General features: G+C 29.0%; 1 protein-coding gene across 1 annotated transcript; it reads right to left on the bottom strand.

Annotated features, from left to right (window-relative positions):
* Nucleotides 1-949: 949 nt before the first annotated feature.
* LOC113556297 (flocculation protein FLO11-like) lies at nt 950-17,684 on the bottom strand. The gene is made up of 10 exons (XM_026961153.2): nt 17,541-17,684; nt 17,292-17,389; nt 16,769-17,119; nt 3,274-6,229; nt 2,861-3,191; nt 2,724-2,794; nt 2,293-2,552; nt 2,073-2,206; nt 1,665-1,997; nt 950-1,587 (listed from the first exon to the last, which is right to left on the bottom strand). The coding sequence occupies exons 3-10, from the start codon at nt 16,872-16,874 to the stop codon at nt 1,288-1,290; spliced, it is 4,491 nt and encodes a 1,496-aa protein (XP_026816954.1). The 5' UTR covers nt 16,875-17,119; nt 17,292-17,389; nt 17,541-17,684; the 3' UTR covers nt 950-1,287.
* Nucleotides 17,685-19,277: the final 1,593 nt, after the last annotated feature.

Below are 19,277 nucleotides of genomic sequence, written 5' to 3' on the forward strand. Positions count from 1 at the left end.
ATAATAATTCCATAGAAGTGCTATACTTGGAGAATAATTTAAATATTTTAATGGTAATTTTTATCAATGATACATTTATCATTATCAACACGATATTTTGAATAATGCCGTGTTTAGTTTTGATCAATGTTCCAAGTTACGTAATTTATTTAAAAAAAAATAAAATAAAAGATTAGTATGAACCAAGAAAATTGGATAATAACTTAAATACCTAATCATTTAAAAATATTTTTTTAATAAAATTACGTAATATATTATGTTTTTATATACGTACCTACTTTTATTTATAAAACAAATATATGAAAATAATTAATACTGTAAAATTTAAAGTAGTTTTTTTTTTAATTAAGTAATAATTTGAGTCAAACAATCACGGAATTAATTATTGCTAACATTATTTTATAAACTATGAAGTATTTTTATTAATTATTATTAATTTGAACTTTAAATTAGAATATCTCCATAAACAAATAGTCATAGTAGAAGGCTGATTTTAGTATGAATTTGGTTTTACTTTAATTAAATATATAAACAAGTAATAAAGTACTAATAAAACTCTCATTTCTGATTTTATTTTATTTGTATGACTAAACACTTATCACCTAATTTAGCAGCCATTTAAAAATAAAATAAAATTTTACGTTTGAGTGTGAACAGTACTCCAATTCCTTATTTGTATATTTAAAGTAAGAATAGTAAGATCAAACTTTTTTCACTATACTGAGCCTTCTAAAATTATTTGTTATAGAGATATACTAAGTTAAATATAAAATTTGAACTAAGTATAGCACCTCTACAATATAATAATCAATATTTAGTGTTTGTAAAAAAATATATAAATAAAAAATAAAAATATATCATGTAAAAGTAAAATGCTTAAATTCATAAGGTAATTTTTTTTAATAAAAATATACATTTAATAAATTGTTTAATAATATAGTAAAATGAAAAAATCTAAAGAAGTAAAAAAAGTATGTATAAAATCACATAATATTTCGTTCGAATAGTTTTGTCATACAATTGAATTTACTTTCAGCAGTTGTTTGACTAGAGTTATACGTTGTATAAAATGATTAAATTATGATTCACTTCGAAGAAATAGTACCTATAACTTTAATATCTATGTATTGTTTTAAATAAAGTAATACAAAAAAGAATATAAAAATAATAAATGAGCGAGTATTATTATGTACACAGTAATACTTTTAATTTATCACTGGAAATTCTTAATAGGCATCAATCTAAATGGCAACTGAAAATTACGTTTTAGAAACGAATAAAAATGAATTAAAAATCGGTGTCATAGTCGGGGTGATACTGCTGAGGTGGTTTCCTCGGTCCAGTTGTATAAGAAGCGTTGGGATTATGGTGAGAGCTTGGATAATGATGATGCGATCGTGGACTTGCAACAGATGTGGCTTCACGGTGATAATGTCGTCTGTCAGCTCCGTAACCACTTGGATCTGTGCCGTAACCATAACCATTACCGCCAGTATAATATCCAGTTTGAACTGGTGTTAATGTCTGAGGGGACAACGCTGTTGATCGCCAACTATCATAATGGCCACCATGTTGTGTGTCTCGGTGCTGTAATTAATATATTTTCATAAAAGAAATTTAAAACAAATAATAACATCGATATTTTCTTAATAACAAACTCAAACCTTTTTCCCCGCAATACTCGGTGGAACTTTGACTTTTTCGTGATCATGATCGGACCAAACCGCATCCATGTCGTACAAACGATCCACGTCTTCTAAATCGTCTTCATCTAACATCATCATGTCATCATCAATCGCATAATTATCATAACCATATGAACTAATGTTATAGTTAGAATTAGAATGGGACGGTGGATGATGCATCATATGACGACTTCCAGTAGTTGGACCATTTTTACCCGTGCCATATATATGTTGATTTTGATCATCAGCCATCATAGATGCTTGCAAGGTCGGTGGAGGTACTTTTTTATTGTTTTTATTACGACTTACGAGCTGTAAAATGTAAAAAAATAATATTAAAACGTTGATTTTTACCAAAAACACAATATTTTAAGAATATTTAAATACCACTGTTATGCCAAATATTAATACGAAAAGTAATGAAGCAAGGCCAATAACCATAACAGCTACAGCCCATTGTGGCAACCACGCGTCATCAGTTCCAGCGGTTGCTGTCACACTTCTAATAGGCTTAGGTAATACTGATAACAAAAAAAGTTTAATATTAGTTATAATATAATAGGTATATTAAAAGTTAATTATATTAAATAAATAAAATATTCTTTACCTATAAAGTCTGTACGTGCTGGGTCAACAGTAAACCTTCCTAATTTTAAATAAAGGCCTTCATAATCACCACCATTTCCGTATTGTAATGGTTGTGCGGATGATCCTAGGTTTCCTTCTTTTTGTAATGTTTCATGAAATAGACGTCGAATATCAGCGGTACTGACTGTACGTCCAAGTTGATTAAGTTGCACGAAGAAATCAACAATAACCCCAGCATTTTTATCGGGTTTCCCATTACTGATTGCATTACTTCCGGGACTAACAAACAAATTTAAATAATTATAAGTTAAAATAACTCAACATTCTAATATTATATAATTTAGTAAATGATAATGAGTTACCAATGATGATAAATTATAATACACCTTTTATGATAAATTATGATATTTTTAAAACTTGTTTATTTTTGAACATAATTTATACACATACCTGAATGAATCGATGGTTATTGTTTTATACCATTTGCTCAATGCCGGTGATTTACTGTATACTTTATCTAGCTATATAATTAATTAAAAATTTTAAATTATGTATATAATAATAATAATAAATAAATATAAATATACTTGGGTTTCAATTTCATTTGCTAGTAACCTCCATTCTGCAGTATTGTGGTCTAATAACTCAGGTACCCATTTCTCTGACCCAGAACCAACTAATCGCACTGTACCAACAAGTTCACACACTGAATCATTTTCAGAACATTGGCCGGGTGTTGTAGTTGGAGGTGGTTTCATAGTAGTTGTGGTAGTTGTTGTAGTAGTTGTGGTGCTAGTAGTTGGCTCTAAAGTAGATGTCATAGCAGCTAATTCAGATGCTTTAGACTGTTGTAACAATTTTTCAATAGACAATGGTGTTGTTGATGGAGTAGACCAGCCAGTGAACTCTGTTACAACCCTGAAAATGTAATTGAGTTTATATACTTAAACATATTATAATAAAGAATAATCTTAAATTCTCAATTAAAAATAAAAATTACCTAACTGGCCATCCTTTTTGAATAGTAGGTGCTATAGTAACTGCAGCTTGCATTTTTTTACTAGAAGGCAATGGTTTTCTGGTTCCAGAACTATTTGTTCCTTTTCCACTATTAGGAAAAACTATTCCTGATGTACTACTAGCAATTGTTGTTGTTGTAGTAGTTAACGGAACGTCAGTCGTTGGTACAGCAGTTGTTATAATCGATTCTTGCTCTTTATTTTTATTATTAGTTTCATCATTTTCAGTTGGTAGTTTGAATCCTGGTGGTAGTAAAGAAGGTGACAAAACTTCAACAGGTTTAATAGCATCTTCTAATTTAAAACCTGGTGGTAATAGGGAAGCTAATGCTGATGAGTCATCCACAAATTTAATATTCAAACCTGATAATTTTGCTTTTGTGGTAGTTGTACTGGGTGCAGTACTAGTTGAAATACTACTACTAATATCTTTTGGTTGAGAGCTACTAATGTTATTAGTAACTGGTAAAGGTGTTTCAGTTGTAGTTGTGGTTGTAATCGTCTTAGATTTATATGCTGGAGGTGGCTTTGGATTAAATCCAGCTGGAAGTAATCCACTAGTTAATAAATCGTCAAATTTAACAGAATCTATTAATCTATTTTTCTTTCCAACTTGAATTGAAGGTTTGGCTGTGCTAGTTGTAGTAATAGAAGCAACAGTAGTAGTTCTCTGTTTAGAAGGTACGAATTTTCGAACAAATGTTGTTTCTTTATCGGAGTCGTCCGATTCTTCTTCTTTTTCTTCTTCTTCTTTATCCTCGTCCTCGTCTTCTTCTTTGTCAGATTTTTTAGTAGTACTGGGAGCACTGGTAGTGCTAGAAGATGTGGTAGTGATGGGAGAACTGGAAGTAATAGGGGTACTTATAGTAGTAGTTGTGGGGGCCATCGTACTTGTTAAAGTCTTTGTTGTTTTTTCAGTAGTTGGAGTAGTAAATGATGATATAATTACATCATTTCGTTTATCATCACTGTTACCACTACTCTGCATATCAGTCAAAATATGACTACCATTATTTGTATTGGAAGAGCTACCGTACAATATACCGTTTGAAAGTTCCGACTGGACTCTATCTAATTTATCAATGATACTTTCTACTGTTGTTGTGCTAGTAGTTGTAATTGAAGGTTTATTATTAAACCTGTGTTTTGTTGTAGGAGTAGGTGCTGTAGACGTAGTTAACTCTTGCGCAGAATGATTCTTATTTGTTCCACCCCCTACCATTGACGACGATGATGAAACTGATCTACTAGTTTGTACACTTGCGACTACAACCCAACTTTCAGTAGTTGCCATCGAACTATTATTATTTTTCTGATTTATTATTACTGTAGACGATTGGTTTACAGATGGAATTTTTGTTTGTTTTTTATTTGATGGTATTTCAGTTGTTGTAAAAGCTGTTGTTGTATGTTCTATATCTTCATATTCTTCATATTCTTCTACTATTTGCTGTTCTGTAGTAGTTGTAGGAGCTAATGTAGTAGTACTTGTTATTGATGGTTTTCTAGTGTTTATACTTTGAATTATTGCAGGATTGTTCACAATTTTTTTCATTCGTTGTTGTTGTGGAATCGAAGTTGTTAAAGAATTTATTCTTGGTCTTAGGGCAGTTCTCAGGGTAGTAATTGGAACTGTAGGTGGTTGTGTCGTTGTCGTTAAAGACTTTCGTGGTTGGAATTGACGCTTTTCTTCCACAGGTTGTTCTTCTTCGTCTTCTTCTTCTTCCTGATCATAATCTAAAGTATTCATTGTAGTTGTGGTTGTAGGAAACAAGGATGATTTTCTACTTCTTACAGTAGTAGTCTGTTGTCTATTAACTGTTCCAAAAGATGCTGAAGGTTGCTGTGGCGCAGATCGTATAGTCGTAGAAGAAGATTCTATAAAAGATAAGGGACTAAGTGTAGTAGGCCGCCGATTTATCACCGATCCTGAAACTACTGCAGGTTGGTTTCTATTTCTAAAAACATTTGGCCCCGGTTGTGGCCTATGTGTAGTAATTATTGGTTGAGACCACGTTGGTCGATCATCATTGTCATCGTGTATCACTGTAAATCCAATAGCAGCTGGTTCTTGTTGTTCTTCTAAGTTAATAACTGAAGATGGCTCTGGTGTAGTTATGGGTCTTCGCTTAGGCTGTTGTGGTTGACCACGTCCACGTTTTGGTGGTTGGTTTTGTCTTTGATGGGTTAATTCTACACTATCGTCTTTTATATTAATTCCATCTGCTGTGTCTCCATCGCTTACGACCACTAATTCTGAGTCAGCCGTTGTAGGATTCCACCATCTAATTCCCCCTGCGGGTGAAGGATTTCTAGAAACTGGTATCACTCCGTTAGTCTGGGATAAAGGACGACGAGAAGTATCACTATTAAAACTTTCTTGGCTCGATTGTTGTAATATTAACGAGGGTTGTGCATTTTGACGTTCATCAAAATTGTCTGTGGAATCTGATTGTTCTGTGCGTTGCTGTTGTTTTTGTTGTACAGCTGATCGAAATCGTTGTTGTTGTGAATTACTTGGAAAAAAATTAAACTGCTGTTGTGTTAATGGTTGTTGTTGTTGTGGTGGTGGTGATGATGGTGGACGCTGTGGCGCTTGTTGAAAGAAGGATGGTGGTGAAACAGCATCAACGAAACTTAAAGAACCTGAGTTTCGAAGTGATTGAAACTGTGTTTGCTGCCCGTTTAAAATAAATGGCTGGACATTCGGTGGCCGTGAAAATGGTCCAGAATTTGTAAATGTTCCTGGTGGAAGCTGTTGTTGAGATGAAAAAAAACTCGATGAACTAGGATTAGATATTGGTGAAGGGTCAGCAGAAGACAGTCTACGTTGAGGTAAAATCAGTTCAGCACTATTTGCATCTTCTTGAAATTGTACTCGAGGTAAAGCAAAATTCCCATTGTTGGACGGAGACAAAAAGAATCTCTGCTGTTGACCTATAAACAACCGTACAATATACCGGTATATTATTTATGTTGGTAGAATAGTTATGATAATTTTATTTTCTAAACAATAGTGCATAACAATAGAATAAACGTAATTGACATTTTAAGTATACGTGTAAAAAACATATTGGTCAGTTATTATAAAATTATAGGTCACATCATAACATTTTACTTAAGCTTATTTAAGATATTATTTCAAAAGAATATCTAAACTGGTAAAACGCACGTGTATTTTTTTAATGGCACATGGAGAGAGTCGTGATGGAATTTCACTTGCAGGTGAAAATAATCACATCATATATTCCAGTAGTGTTTATACTATACTGTATACTTAAAAAAACTATATCTAATAATGATAAGTTTCCCTCGTTATAAATAATATACCGTATATGAAAATAGTTAATTAGTGCTTAGTAAATATAAGAATAATTCATAATGTACAGTAGTATTTTAGTTATTTAACTAAATTAAAATTATTATGATATATTTGATATAAAAATTAAAGTTACCTATTATAATTACCTAAATTATATGAACATAGAATGTATATTTTTATTTTATTTAACTTATAAAATACGTCTATCATTTACGAATATTTACTACTAAATGTATTTAAATATTCAATGCACACTATAATTCCTATTAAACAAAATTAATCATCAAAATTGTTTTACCTATTTTATTCTGCTTATTTAATATTGATTGTAAAATTGTTAATTTAAATAGTAAATATACAATACATATATTTGTACCATTTATACACAAAATACAAATATATTATACATATTTTTAAAAGAATTTTAAATGCGTAAATAAACTAGATCTATAAAATATGAAATGTTTACATAAATGAAACTCTGACATGAAAACTAATTGAAACCAGTAAATTATTGTTATTAATTTATATTACTTACATCAATCATTCAGTTGATAGTGAAAATAAATAAGAAGTTACAAGTTAAGAAGGTACTATACAATTAACCATACTATTAAGTTATTTACTGTGCCTTAGTCATAAAACAAATTACCAAATTAAATATTTATTTATATTAAATTGTAATGTAATTTAACTAATTTAAGCTTAAAAACTTGAATAATATTAGAATAATTTAAACACCAGTTTTATAAATTATATAATCTAGGTACGAGTTATTAGTATTATGAAATCTAAAAGCAAAATTATATTGAATAATTTCTATTATAAAATGTAATTTTATAAATATATTTAAATATTTATTAATTATTTATGTAAAATTTATTTGAGTAGTTGTAGATATAATTTTTGTAATCCGACATTATTATATTAAATGTCAAACCTTATTATTTAAAAATGTTACGTATTCATGACATCTAATACATTTGGATGTTGTTTGTAATGGTTGTAAAATATGCAAGTTAAAACAAAATTTGTGTACAATTTTGAAATTACTTAGAAAGTTCAGGTTCACATATTTTTTATATTTTTAAATACTTTTTGAAAAATGGTAAAGACGCTATACGAAAAATTTAAGTATTTTTGACGAATACTAATATCATAATATTAGTGCATATTTTCTTATGAGTATTTTTCTTCCTAAATGTTTTCTTAGTATGTTCACTGAATGTTTTTTAGCTTAGTAATTTTAATTGTTGATTATTCGTATGTTAAACAATTACTACACACATAGATTTCAAGTAAATTAAAACTAACAACATAACTTATACGTTATATAATCAATTATAAGAAAAATTATTAATTATATATTTTAATAAATAATAGGTAGATGATTACAAAATTATATTATTGAACAAAATTAACGAAATATTTTATAACATAGATAATTGTCCATAGAATTATGAGAACAATTAGTCAGTCTTAGAGAAAATACGAAGTAAAAACAATGTTTAAAAATAGTTAATAATTTGCGTAAAATAAAAAGTATTTCAATTTATTATTAATAATAAATAATAATCAATATGGTATCTAATAATTAATAACATATTTATTTAATTTATTAACTAAAAAGTATTTAAAGTAGGTAAATGTAAAATTATAAATTTAAATATTAATAACTATTTGTAATTTGTATAATATATAAAGTATATTCACAGTAACATAATTACTATTTTCCATTAATAATAAAAAATTATACAAAAATTGTAGATAACAAATTTAAAATGAGTGGCCAGTTGTATCAAGATATTCACACATAATTAAACTGTTATCAAAAATATTAAATATTAAAATTATACCTATTATATTACTTAAAAGTGACTGCCAATAACTAATAGAATGGTTTTAAAAACATTCTTTATCCTATAACAATAAATTATTGAAAAGACAATTTTCTACCATTCCTTCGTGTTTAAAAACACCTTAAATATAATAATCATTTATTTTATGCTTCAACTTTTTAAATACTTTATGACTTACAAGCTTTGTTGTATTATTATTTTGAAATCGACCAACATAATACAAGTAAAACAATTACCTACATTTAAATTAATTATTATTATAAAACTTAATTTAAAAGTTGATGACATTATTGTGTTAATTCTTCGATGATAATTTCACACTAATTATTTACTGTTGGTGTCTTCATTATGAGACTATACCGTGATAACGGATCTAAATTTCACAAGCTAATTCACGTTTATGTGTAGAAAGCTGAACATGATTCTAGACATCAGACGAAATTCCAAAATAATTATAATATGTATTGAAAATAAAAACATTTTAAAATCTAAGCGAACATATCAAAATAAATAATAAGATTAAATGTAAGAATAAATAGTATACGTTGTACCAATATTTTGTCAGTATTTCATTACTATTATCAGAGACATATTTTATATTATAGCATTCTCCAACGTCACACTTTTAATAAAAATAAAAATACTCGTAAATATTGAAATAAAAAAAAATATCCATTTTCAAGTCTACGCAATTCAAATTATTAGAATATGGAAAAACAATAATATAATATTAATTTTTTCTGTTAATAATATTTGCGTAGTAAACAAGAAAATAAATAAAATTAATGATAAACTATAAGAAGTTAGTATCTACAAATAGATAAAACTATAATTGCTTTTTGTAATTCAAAGTAAAATATGAAAAAAATATGTTCTAACAATATTGTAATATTTTGACACTTAATTATTAATAGTATCAATATCAAAAAACATTTAATAACATTAAATTCCAAGTTATTATCGACATAGTTTACTAACAATATACGTATAAATATATATATATATATATTTATTACGTATTAAAGTAGGTAACTATATTCTTTTTATTATTTATATAGTTACTTTTATAATATATAAATTAAGAAATTTGAATGAAACATAATAATAATGATTATAATCGTTATTATTGTTATTATTATAGTTGCCCTATATTATTATTTATTAAATACCAAGTGAAAGTGTGATAGACGAAGGTTACTGCATCACCACAAACAAATTTTTAACAACAACGGTTCAACTGTTATTATAATACTTTATACGCATATCGGTTGAAATTGTAATGCATAATATTAATATATACCTATTATTCATATAGACTTTATATTATATCGAATCTAACTATTGTTAAAAATATAAAATACCGTTTAGTTTTAATAGATGTAAATTTCGAGACAGCACGTGCGTTCATAATAAAAAAAATGTAACCCCTCGAGACATTTTATAACAACTAAGAATAAAAAAATAAGATATGTTATATCTTATAACAACAGAAAAACGCGAGGCGAAAACGATAATAATGGATGATGATTGTTTATTGATTTCAAATGGACTGATTGAATATAAAAATCTAAATCGATTTTCAGAATGACCACATGCTGGCGTGAAATAGATAGGTACTATAGTCGATGTTATGATAGAATAATTCCGACCACCCAAAGACGATTACAAAAAAAAAAATATCAAAAAAAAAAAAGTCAACGACTTTAATTATTACAATCGCGGAGCAATTAAAACGGCTCGCTGGTCACAGCCGGAATTAATTGTTCTTGCCTCTGTCTCGGTTTATTATGAATTATTATATTATATTATATTATATTACAATATCAACTCCGTTGTAGTATTACATGAATTAACGGCAACCAGAATCCCTTAATGGGAAATTCTAATAACAATGATAATTAATACTTTTAACGGTTTAATGTTTCGGAGTAGACACATGTTTTTGACCTTTTTTTAGCAACACTGTCATACATGCACACACGTTCATATTATAAACAATAATACAATATAAAATAACATTATTATCCATATTAGATAATGGAAGAGATATAATAAAATAATTTTAGGTTACTTATAATTTATCTTTTACCATACTTTCATTGTATTTTTGATATTTACAATACCTAAATTAAAAATACAGTAAATAAACTAAAGTAGGTAAATCGTTAAACGTTGTGTTGTATGTATGTTACAATAATATAAAAAGGAAGTGGTTGTATTTCACAACAGTTATACTATTACTTGTAAGTTTGGTTAGTTCTTATGGTAGCCAAGGTTGTTCAGTTACTAAAGATAATTACTTAATATTTAAATTGTATTAATGCTATTACTGTAAACCGGTATTAATGTATATAATATTGTATATTAATTTAGGTATTATAGATTATTTTATAAATTAATAAGTTTTACATGCAGATTTATCGTGGCATTATGTGCTATATTTTTTCTAATTATTTAAAGTAAACTGAATGTATGTAATATCTCTCTGTGACGTCAATTTAAAGTTGCTAATTGTTGCACTTAAAGTCTTGCAAAAATTAAAAACTACTTACTTTATATATATCAAAACTTTAAATTTATAACTCTGTCGTTGAAATTTATAGATTTACAAATGCATCTCAATTCAACTATACATAATATAATTCTTATTTTTTGTGAAGAAAATTTTTATTCTTTCCATTCTAAAATGTTATCCTATTACGTGTAATTGAAATTAATATAGATAGCACTGATAGCAGTATATACGTATATAGAACAATATGAGTATAAGAGCACTAACAGCTTTATACCTCCCTTTAAGTTTAGCAATACTGAATTCGACTGATTAAATTGATCTAATGTACCATAGGAACAAACACTGATCCGACTGACAGTTACAAAATAAAGTATAATACATTTTGACGTTTTAACAAAAATAATTTGTACATTTTATCAACATCTATCATCTTCCATTTCATCTAACCACTTGTGTCAATTATACCGGATTGTTATGGCGATCGCCAATCTATAATGTAATTTTCAATCAGATCTGAGAAATAACAAAGAAACCTGTTTTTCGTCTTTTCTTATAACATAATATTATAATTTTATAATACATTGAAAAATGCTATTATATATATATATAAATACTTTGTTATTAAATCGTAAAATATGCATAATCTGTTTGAAAAAAAATAATTAGAATAAAAAATATGTTCCCTATACATAATAAGTGGTATGACTCAATAGTATATGTAGTATGTACCTACCACCAACCCGCATCGTATTGTGCTGAACGAATTTGAATTCAGCAAGAAACGATGAAAGAAAAAAATTATTTATTTAAAAATTGTAAAGTTAATATCATTTTTTACAATTAAGGTGAGTATACATTAAGAAATTGTATTTAAATAAGAAATGTACACATTTTTCGTGATTGTTTTTGGAACGTAAGAAATAATAAAATGTCACTTTATTACGAGTTATAAATTATAAGTGTTATAACATAATAACCAACATAATAATACTTTGTCATCCCATCAAATACAATCTTCAAGAATCCTTTGCATTGTTTTGGGGAATCAGCCTTTCTACAATGGTGATGTCATCGCCATTATACGAATATAATAGTAATAATAGTCTCAGTGTCTCTAAACTGCACATTAACCTTTAGTAAAGATATTCTTAACGGCGGCGACGGGCCGACTTACAACCGTGGGTATAATTTTAAATAGACTAAATATACTTAAATCGATAGTCATTTTAGGCCTGGAGGTATTCGAAGAACACATTATAGCGTTTCCTTCATTAATGTTTAATGTTGTACTGTGCGCAGTGCCATTAACCGGATGAATGATGGTGGTGACTCCAGGCGCAATTAAATAATGACGTTTACTTTTAAAATCATTTTTTTTTTCAACTTTATCCACACAACACGCCAAAACACGTTGCCAATGGCCGATATACCTATAGGTAGAAACAGAATACCCTCGGCTGGTCCTTGTTAGGTAAGTCGCAGCATGACGAAACATGTTGTGTATTTTTTTTTTCCGATTTTATTTAGAGTTTTCCGCCATTGACGTTGTTTCCTATAACTATGTACGTATAACATCGCCATTGTCGGCGTAACGCTACATATAGGAATATAAGTGTTAGGCATATTTTGTTGAAATATGTCACGACAAAATATGTCCATCAATGTATATTGCGCAATTCATCTGCCATTGTACGTGCGGTGTTCCTGCTTTTTGTGTCAAATGCGTATTATTTTTGTGCAAATATTATATTATGTGGCGGGGGTGTGAATGGTACCTGTGTATACATGCCGTGTATTTATTATTACACAACAATCAGTTCGAAATTGCGCAATGGATCCATTATAGTGGGATTACAGGTCTAAAAAAAGTAACAGATACGGTTAAATAAAACGAACTTTTATGAGATAATCTATGACACATTGTATTATTAAATGTCTCAAACGTTCCAAATAGAACATTACCCTCGACCAGTGTTGTAATGAATACAGGTATGAAATGATTTATAGAAAAAAAAAAGTGATATTACCGACATTTTAATTAATTGACGTATGTACATAAAAAGTTCATGTTTTTCTTCGTATTATGAAAACATTTCGAATAATATTAAAATAAAGTATATTATACAAATCCCACGGTTACTTTTTCTTTTAATTATCAAACTCAATTGAATAATTTTGTAAGTATAGGCTACTTAGTTACGAAGAAACTATGTTTTCGATGAACATTGATTTTATCATTACAACGTTTTCAAATTAATAAAATATACGAAAATCTTATCTACAGTGTGTTCAAAAAAATTCAAAGAAATAATAATTGTTCGCCTCATGTGCAATAACATTGTTGTTGGTATTACATACTATTACAACACATGGATACTGAAACAATGATATTAAATGAGGCTTGGATTTTGTAGTAAATGCTTTTTTGGCAGGAGGTATTATTTATAAATTAATTTCCATATCTTTCCAATTGAAACAAAGTAAACATTATTTTGCTTTACTCTCTAAATGTTTCCCCTAAAATCTACTTGTTTGCTAACTTTTACATCATTTATTGAATAATTTTCACGAAAATGTCATATATTTCTTCAATTGTATTATATTAACCAAATTACCTACATATAATTGCTAGGAATAAGTAACATATTTTCGCGTTAAATCGTCGAAATAATTATTTCATTTGTCGAGATGGTATAATAAATGCAGTAATTGATCTGTAGATGGAATAATTGTTATCGGAATACAGGTTTTGTGGTTTTAATCTAAAGTGAACGTTTCTTTATTTTTATAATGGTAAATAAAAATTATTATTTCTTTGTCAAGCATAAAATATTAAATACCCAAATGTTTTTTTTATTTCTTCAGCAATTATAATTTCTAATAAATGCATTTTTAACGATTTATTTTGTTATAAAACCCTAGCTCTGATAATAAGCATTCGCGGACGAATTGAATATATACTGAGTGAATTATAATTATATAGGTATAGTTAAATACTAGGTACTGAAACGATCAAGGAGCTGGTTCGCGATGACTAATGCAATAGGTAGGTATACCTACTCGCAGAACATGTTAGTTTAAGTTTTTAAATATTTTCAAACGCATCGAATCTAAATAGTAATAATATTAACTGTTCGGTTAGCCACTCGGCGCCACACGCCTCTTATACCGTCGCGCAATAATATCATCAAAACATAATAATAATATTATTCATGTGGTGTGTTCGTTCGTATTGTAATGTGTCTAGGACTGGTTGTTTCCTGAATTCTGAAATTCCATTACCGCGGACTACGGTCCACGGCCTCGCGAGGCACCTCCACCGTTACTATCGCGCAATGCCGTCGGTATTCTGTGCGAGGGCGGCCGTCGTAACAAAGTGAAAGTAAAAGTATATTGTAAATCGCATTCGATATAAAATCGTGGCAACGTCGTAACACACATACTTCTCGGCTATATCATACACCTGCAGTACGCTATAGAGGAATGTATATAGGTACTATATATGCTTAAGACGGCTTGGCAACCTGGTGGTGTATAGTTGTATAGGTATACAATTCTTAAAGTCGTTGCCGTCACGAACCAAGGACACCCATCGCATACATGATACATATTATAGCTGTAGGGCGATGCCCATTTCATAATTAGTCAAAAATCGTTATTTATTTATTATTATTATTTAATTTTTTTTTTTTTTTTATATAAGAGATAATTTTAATATTATGTACTGTAAAGTTTGATACAATAAATGTATATCGCATTATTCGCATTATAAATTATAATCCATTACATACCTACGTAAAACTCACCATCATTATTGTGTTACGTTTATGGTTGTTATGTACGAAATAGCACTTTAGATGAATATTATTAAGTTTAGATACCGCAGAATGTGGTGTATAGCGAACAATTATTACTTGATGAATAGTTAAGAACTTAATTGCGTACCTGCAGCAGTACACATGCGCGCGTGCACAGTGCACACACGAATAACGTTTGCAGATATATTTTTTTTTTTGTCTTTTCAGTTTTCCTACACATGAGTACATAATAGGTTGGGGAGGAAATAGTAATTTAAAAACGTTGTCACTACTTCCATATAAGTTAATAGCAATTATAATATTATTTATAGAAAATCAATCGTTTATGGACGAACTACTAAGGAAACTGGACAATATTTAGCATGTTCAAAAATCTCATATTAATATGGAATATAAACAAAAATTTTGACAATTCTATTGTCAACCGATTGCTTGACATCGTATGGTATCCAATGGCTCAGGGCCGGCGCTACCTATTGTAAATCCCCGAGAAAATTATTATTGTGAGCCTTTTTTTCTGTATAACCATTTGTGAGTTGTGGTCCATTTTTTTAATTGTCATTTTAAATTCTTATCCAATCTCATTTGGGTTTATTTTTTGGTAAAACTTACACTACATAATACTCTATTCTATTTAACTTTTTATCTTTAAATATTTACAAACAAACTATATTATAAACAGTTAGAACAATACTTTATATTTATTATTCACTGATAAAGTATAAATTTATTTACACGTAAATTAATTATTTATTAAGTAAGGTAATAATATCGTATTTAATAAAAATAAAGTATACAAGAATTAAAATATTACTCCTTCACTTATAAGACGCAAAAAATATCATGTTATTTTAATTGTATGTCTTTAAAATCTACCGCGTTTGCTACTTCTTTTTCTGAGTCAACTGTAAGCCAGGTCAGTCTGTTTTTTTTTAAGAAATGTTATTTCTAAAGTAGTTTTTAATTATAAGAAAAGTTTCTTTCAGCAGATGCTGAGGTTACTGATATTGTTAGTACGATTAAAAGAGAAACTTCGGTGTCAGGAAATGTACGAAGCATTGTCTTTAAGAAAGTTAGTGCTTGTACTATATTAGTATATTTTTCAATTGCATTTCGAAATACTTACAACTCTTCAAATAATTCAGAGGAAACTATATCACAAGAATGGTATCACCTAAATAGTTCTACAAATCTGAGTAGTTTTCATCGAGTTTTCATTAGCTATTGTTCAAAGTTCACTAATATAGTACAAAACACGAAACTTGTCAGTATAGATTTTAAATTTCATAAATTTTAGTATAGAATATAATATTATTTTATTAAATAAGATAGATGAGAGCGTCGGCCAGTAAAAGCGTTTGATACAATTATAAATAATAAAAACGAGCGTGCATACGATTATTATTTACACCAAAATATGACTAAATAATACATAATATCTAAAAATATTATTTTTCCAGTTATTTGTTACCAATATACATTTTTAACGTACTTCTAACTTCTAAGCACGACCCCTTAGATACCCACCCTCTACATTACACCGGTTCTGCAATGGTTATAGTATAAGAAAAGATTATCAACTTATATGTATTTATGTATTTAATCTAAGAAATAAATAATCAATTAAATGGTTTGAGAATTTGAAGTACCTACTTAGGTACATAGGATATAAACGTACTAATGATAATAATTTAAATCCAATAAGGGTAGTTCATTGATATTATCTAAAATGTTTTGATAACACTGTCTAATTTTTTGTTATTATTTACCTAAGCAAAACAAAAATACCATATAATAGTAGCATATAAATAGTAGTAACATATATGTAGCTATAATAACTGACCAGTGGCCATCATAAGTACAATATTAACATAAACCAATAAATTATTTAGCTAGAGACAATCGGTATTTAATAATTATTTTAAAAATGTACATATTGTGGTAAACAGAAGTACAACGTACCTTGTGCTGTTGCTGTTCCCGCAAAAGCCAGTAAAGTAGCAGAGAAGATGATGACCAATACCGACATTGTTGAATTGTGTTCTGGATAAATTGTGTTTTGTTTCATACTTTTAAACAAAACTCGGAGCACGTCATGCAATATATATCAAACACAGGTGTTTTCCTCGATTCCGATGATGAATCCAGTACATTTTATAGTGCAGATTATTTCGTCATAAACTTGTGGTGGCGATGACACCATCTGCGTTTCTATATGTCGTCCGCTTGTCGGCGAACATTGTGAACTTATGTGTCAGCGGCAATGACCTTATAACCTTCTGGGATTCTTGATCACTGGTGATGTCGATAATACTGATAATACGATCAATTCAAACGTTAATTTACAAAAAAAAAAAAACAGAAACCGTCTTTTAAAAAAACTTTAAGCTCGCTAACACTTGTGGCGGTATATAGTGGTTTTCAAATTATAAATAAGAGAGAAAACGGAGATAAGAAATCGTTTATTATTATAATATTTTCTTACGGTTTGCAGATGTTTGTAGCCGTTCACTGTAGAGTGGTTGTTTCTTGTTCGATAAAGTATATTTCTGATTTTACTCGAGAGACGCACTAATGGTCAAGCTACAACAATAATAAATTCACACACGTTACATTCAAATATCATGCGCGCAGGAAATATAACGGGTAACGTATGAAGGTAAGTATATTACTGTCTGATAAAACCAATCATATAGAGAAAGCGCGAATATTATTGAATAAAACAAATATTTACCGTCGTCATGTACACTAAGAAAAAAAAACTTCTTCGGATCACCGTACGCTGGCTAAGACTGCAGAGTCAATGTCTGTACGGTGTAATGGTCGAGCGCGGCGGCGGTGGAAGTGGCGGTGGCTGAGGTAGTACCGGCGGCGGTGATGGTGATGGTGGTGGTGGTGGTGGCCGTCGAGGCCGAAGCGTTGTGTAACAGCGTCGCACGCCTTCGCTATCGTCGTTCGGTCGCCGACGTCGAGAAACGAAAGGAGAAGGAGCGTTCGGGTATCTGCTGGTGTAATAATAATGTGAAAATGTTATATCGATATCACTATTATTATTATTATTATTATTATTATTATTATTATTGTCGTCATCATTATAATGTGCCCGAACATAATACAACGATGAAAGATTAAAATGTATACCTATTCAGGAAAGGCTGTGCGACGCTGGAGACGATGACGGCTGCGTGCAGTGGGTCTCGTCGAACCGATGATGTTACTAACCTTTAATACAACAATAATTATTATGATATCATTATATTCTTCTGTAGATACGCGACAAGAACTGCAGCAACTCGAGTACTATATAGTGATGATATGAAGGATTTTTAAAGCGCACGATAGGTGTAATAATTGTATCTCGAGTACAGGTGTCTGTGCGTACGAATATGTAGCGACGACGACGACAATGACGAGAAGATTTTCTGCACGCAGCTCGGGGAAGGAGAAGAATATTAATATTAGCGGTCACTGCGTGTAGTTAACATTTTAAAAATAGAGAAGTGGTAATACAATATTATTCAGATGTATACATTATGACGTGTACCGCCCAACTGTATTATTTTATTATATAAGATTACATATTATTATTAATATATACGAAGAACAAATCCATTCCGCCCAAAACCCCATTACCAAATGTCAGAAAACATTATTACCGTACGAGTAGATATAAGTACGTCGTATTATAGATATGTAACGAGCCGACATAATATATTAATATATGTAAGTAATATATATATTATAATGTGCAAACACGAAACGCGTTGAATTTTCATTCTTAAGTAGCTACATTTTTTTTCCTATTTGTTTTAATAATAACACATTTTTGTTCGGTAGATTTAACTATTTTTTATAAAAAGAAATTAAAAACCTTATAAATGTATAAACCAACATTAATGTAAGCTTTTGAAAGCCCTCGCCTACATATTTTATAATACTTAAAGTTCTCGAGTTTTATCATAGTGAAAACATTTTATTTCTATAACCATTGAGTCAAGCATTATACTATATTATAGGTGTACTAGCTGGAGTACCATATGAATCGTAATTGTGCTTTCACATTAGATTTTGATTATACGGTTGCGCTCTTATAAGTTTTAAGTATCTACAACTACTTTAAGCAATAAAACGTATCTATTTTAATTCAAAATTTAAAATAGTGAAAATAATAAAACATCAACTACTTTATTTATTATTATAAATACAATGTAAAAACAACAGGTTTAAATAAATATACATAATTTTTTCCCTCGATAATAGTTAATGTTTAACTTTATTTAAACAATAAAATGTATAGATTTTATGAAATTTATTTTGTTAGTACATCAAACCTTGCTGTCAAATGCACTATAACATACAATAAATTGTTCGCGTTTAAAGCATATATTTTACACTAATACTATTGATAGTAATTTATTTATTATTAATTTTAATATTTTGGTCAAATTCAAAAATTTATTCGACCTGGAAA

Source organism: Rhopalosiphum maidis, chromosome 3, assembly GCF_003676215.2.
Source record: "Rhopalosiphum maidis isolate BTI-1 chromosome 3, ASM367621v3, whole genome shotgun sequence".
Lineage (NCBI taxonomy): Eukaryota > Metazoa > Arthropoda > Insecta > Hemiptera > Aphididae > Rhopalosiphum > Rhopalosiphum maidis.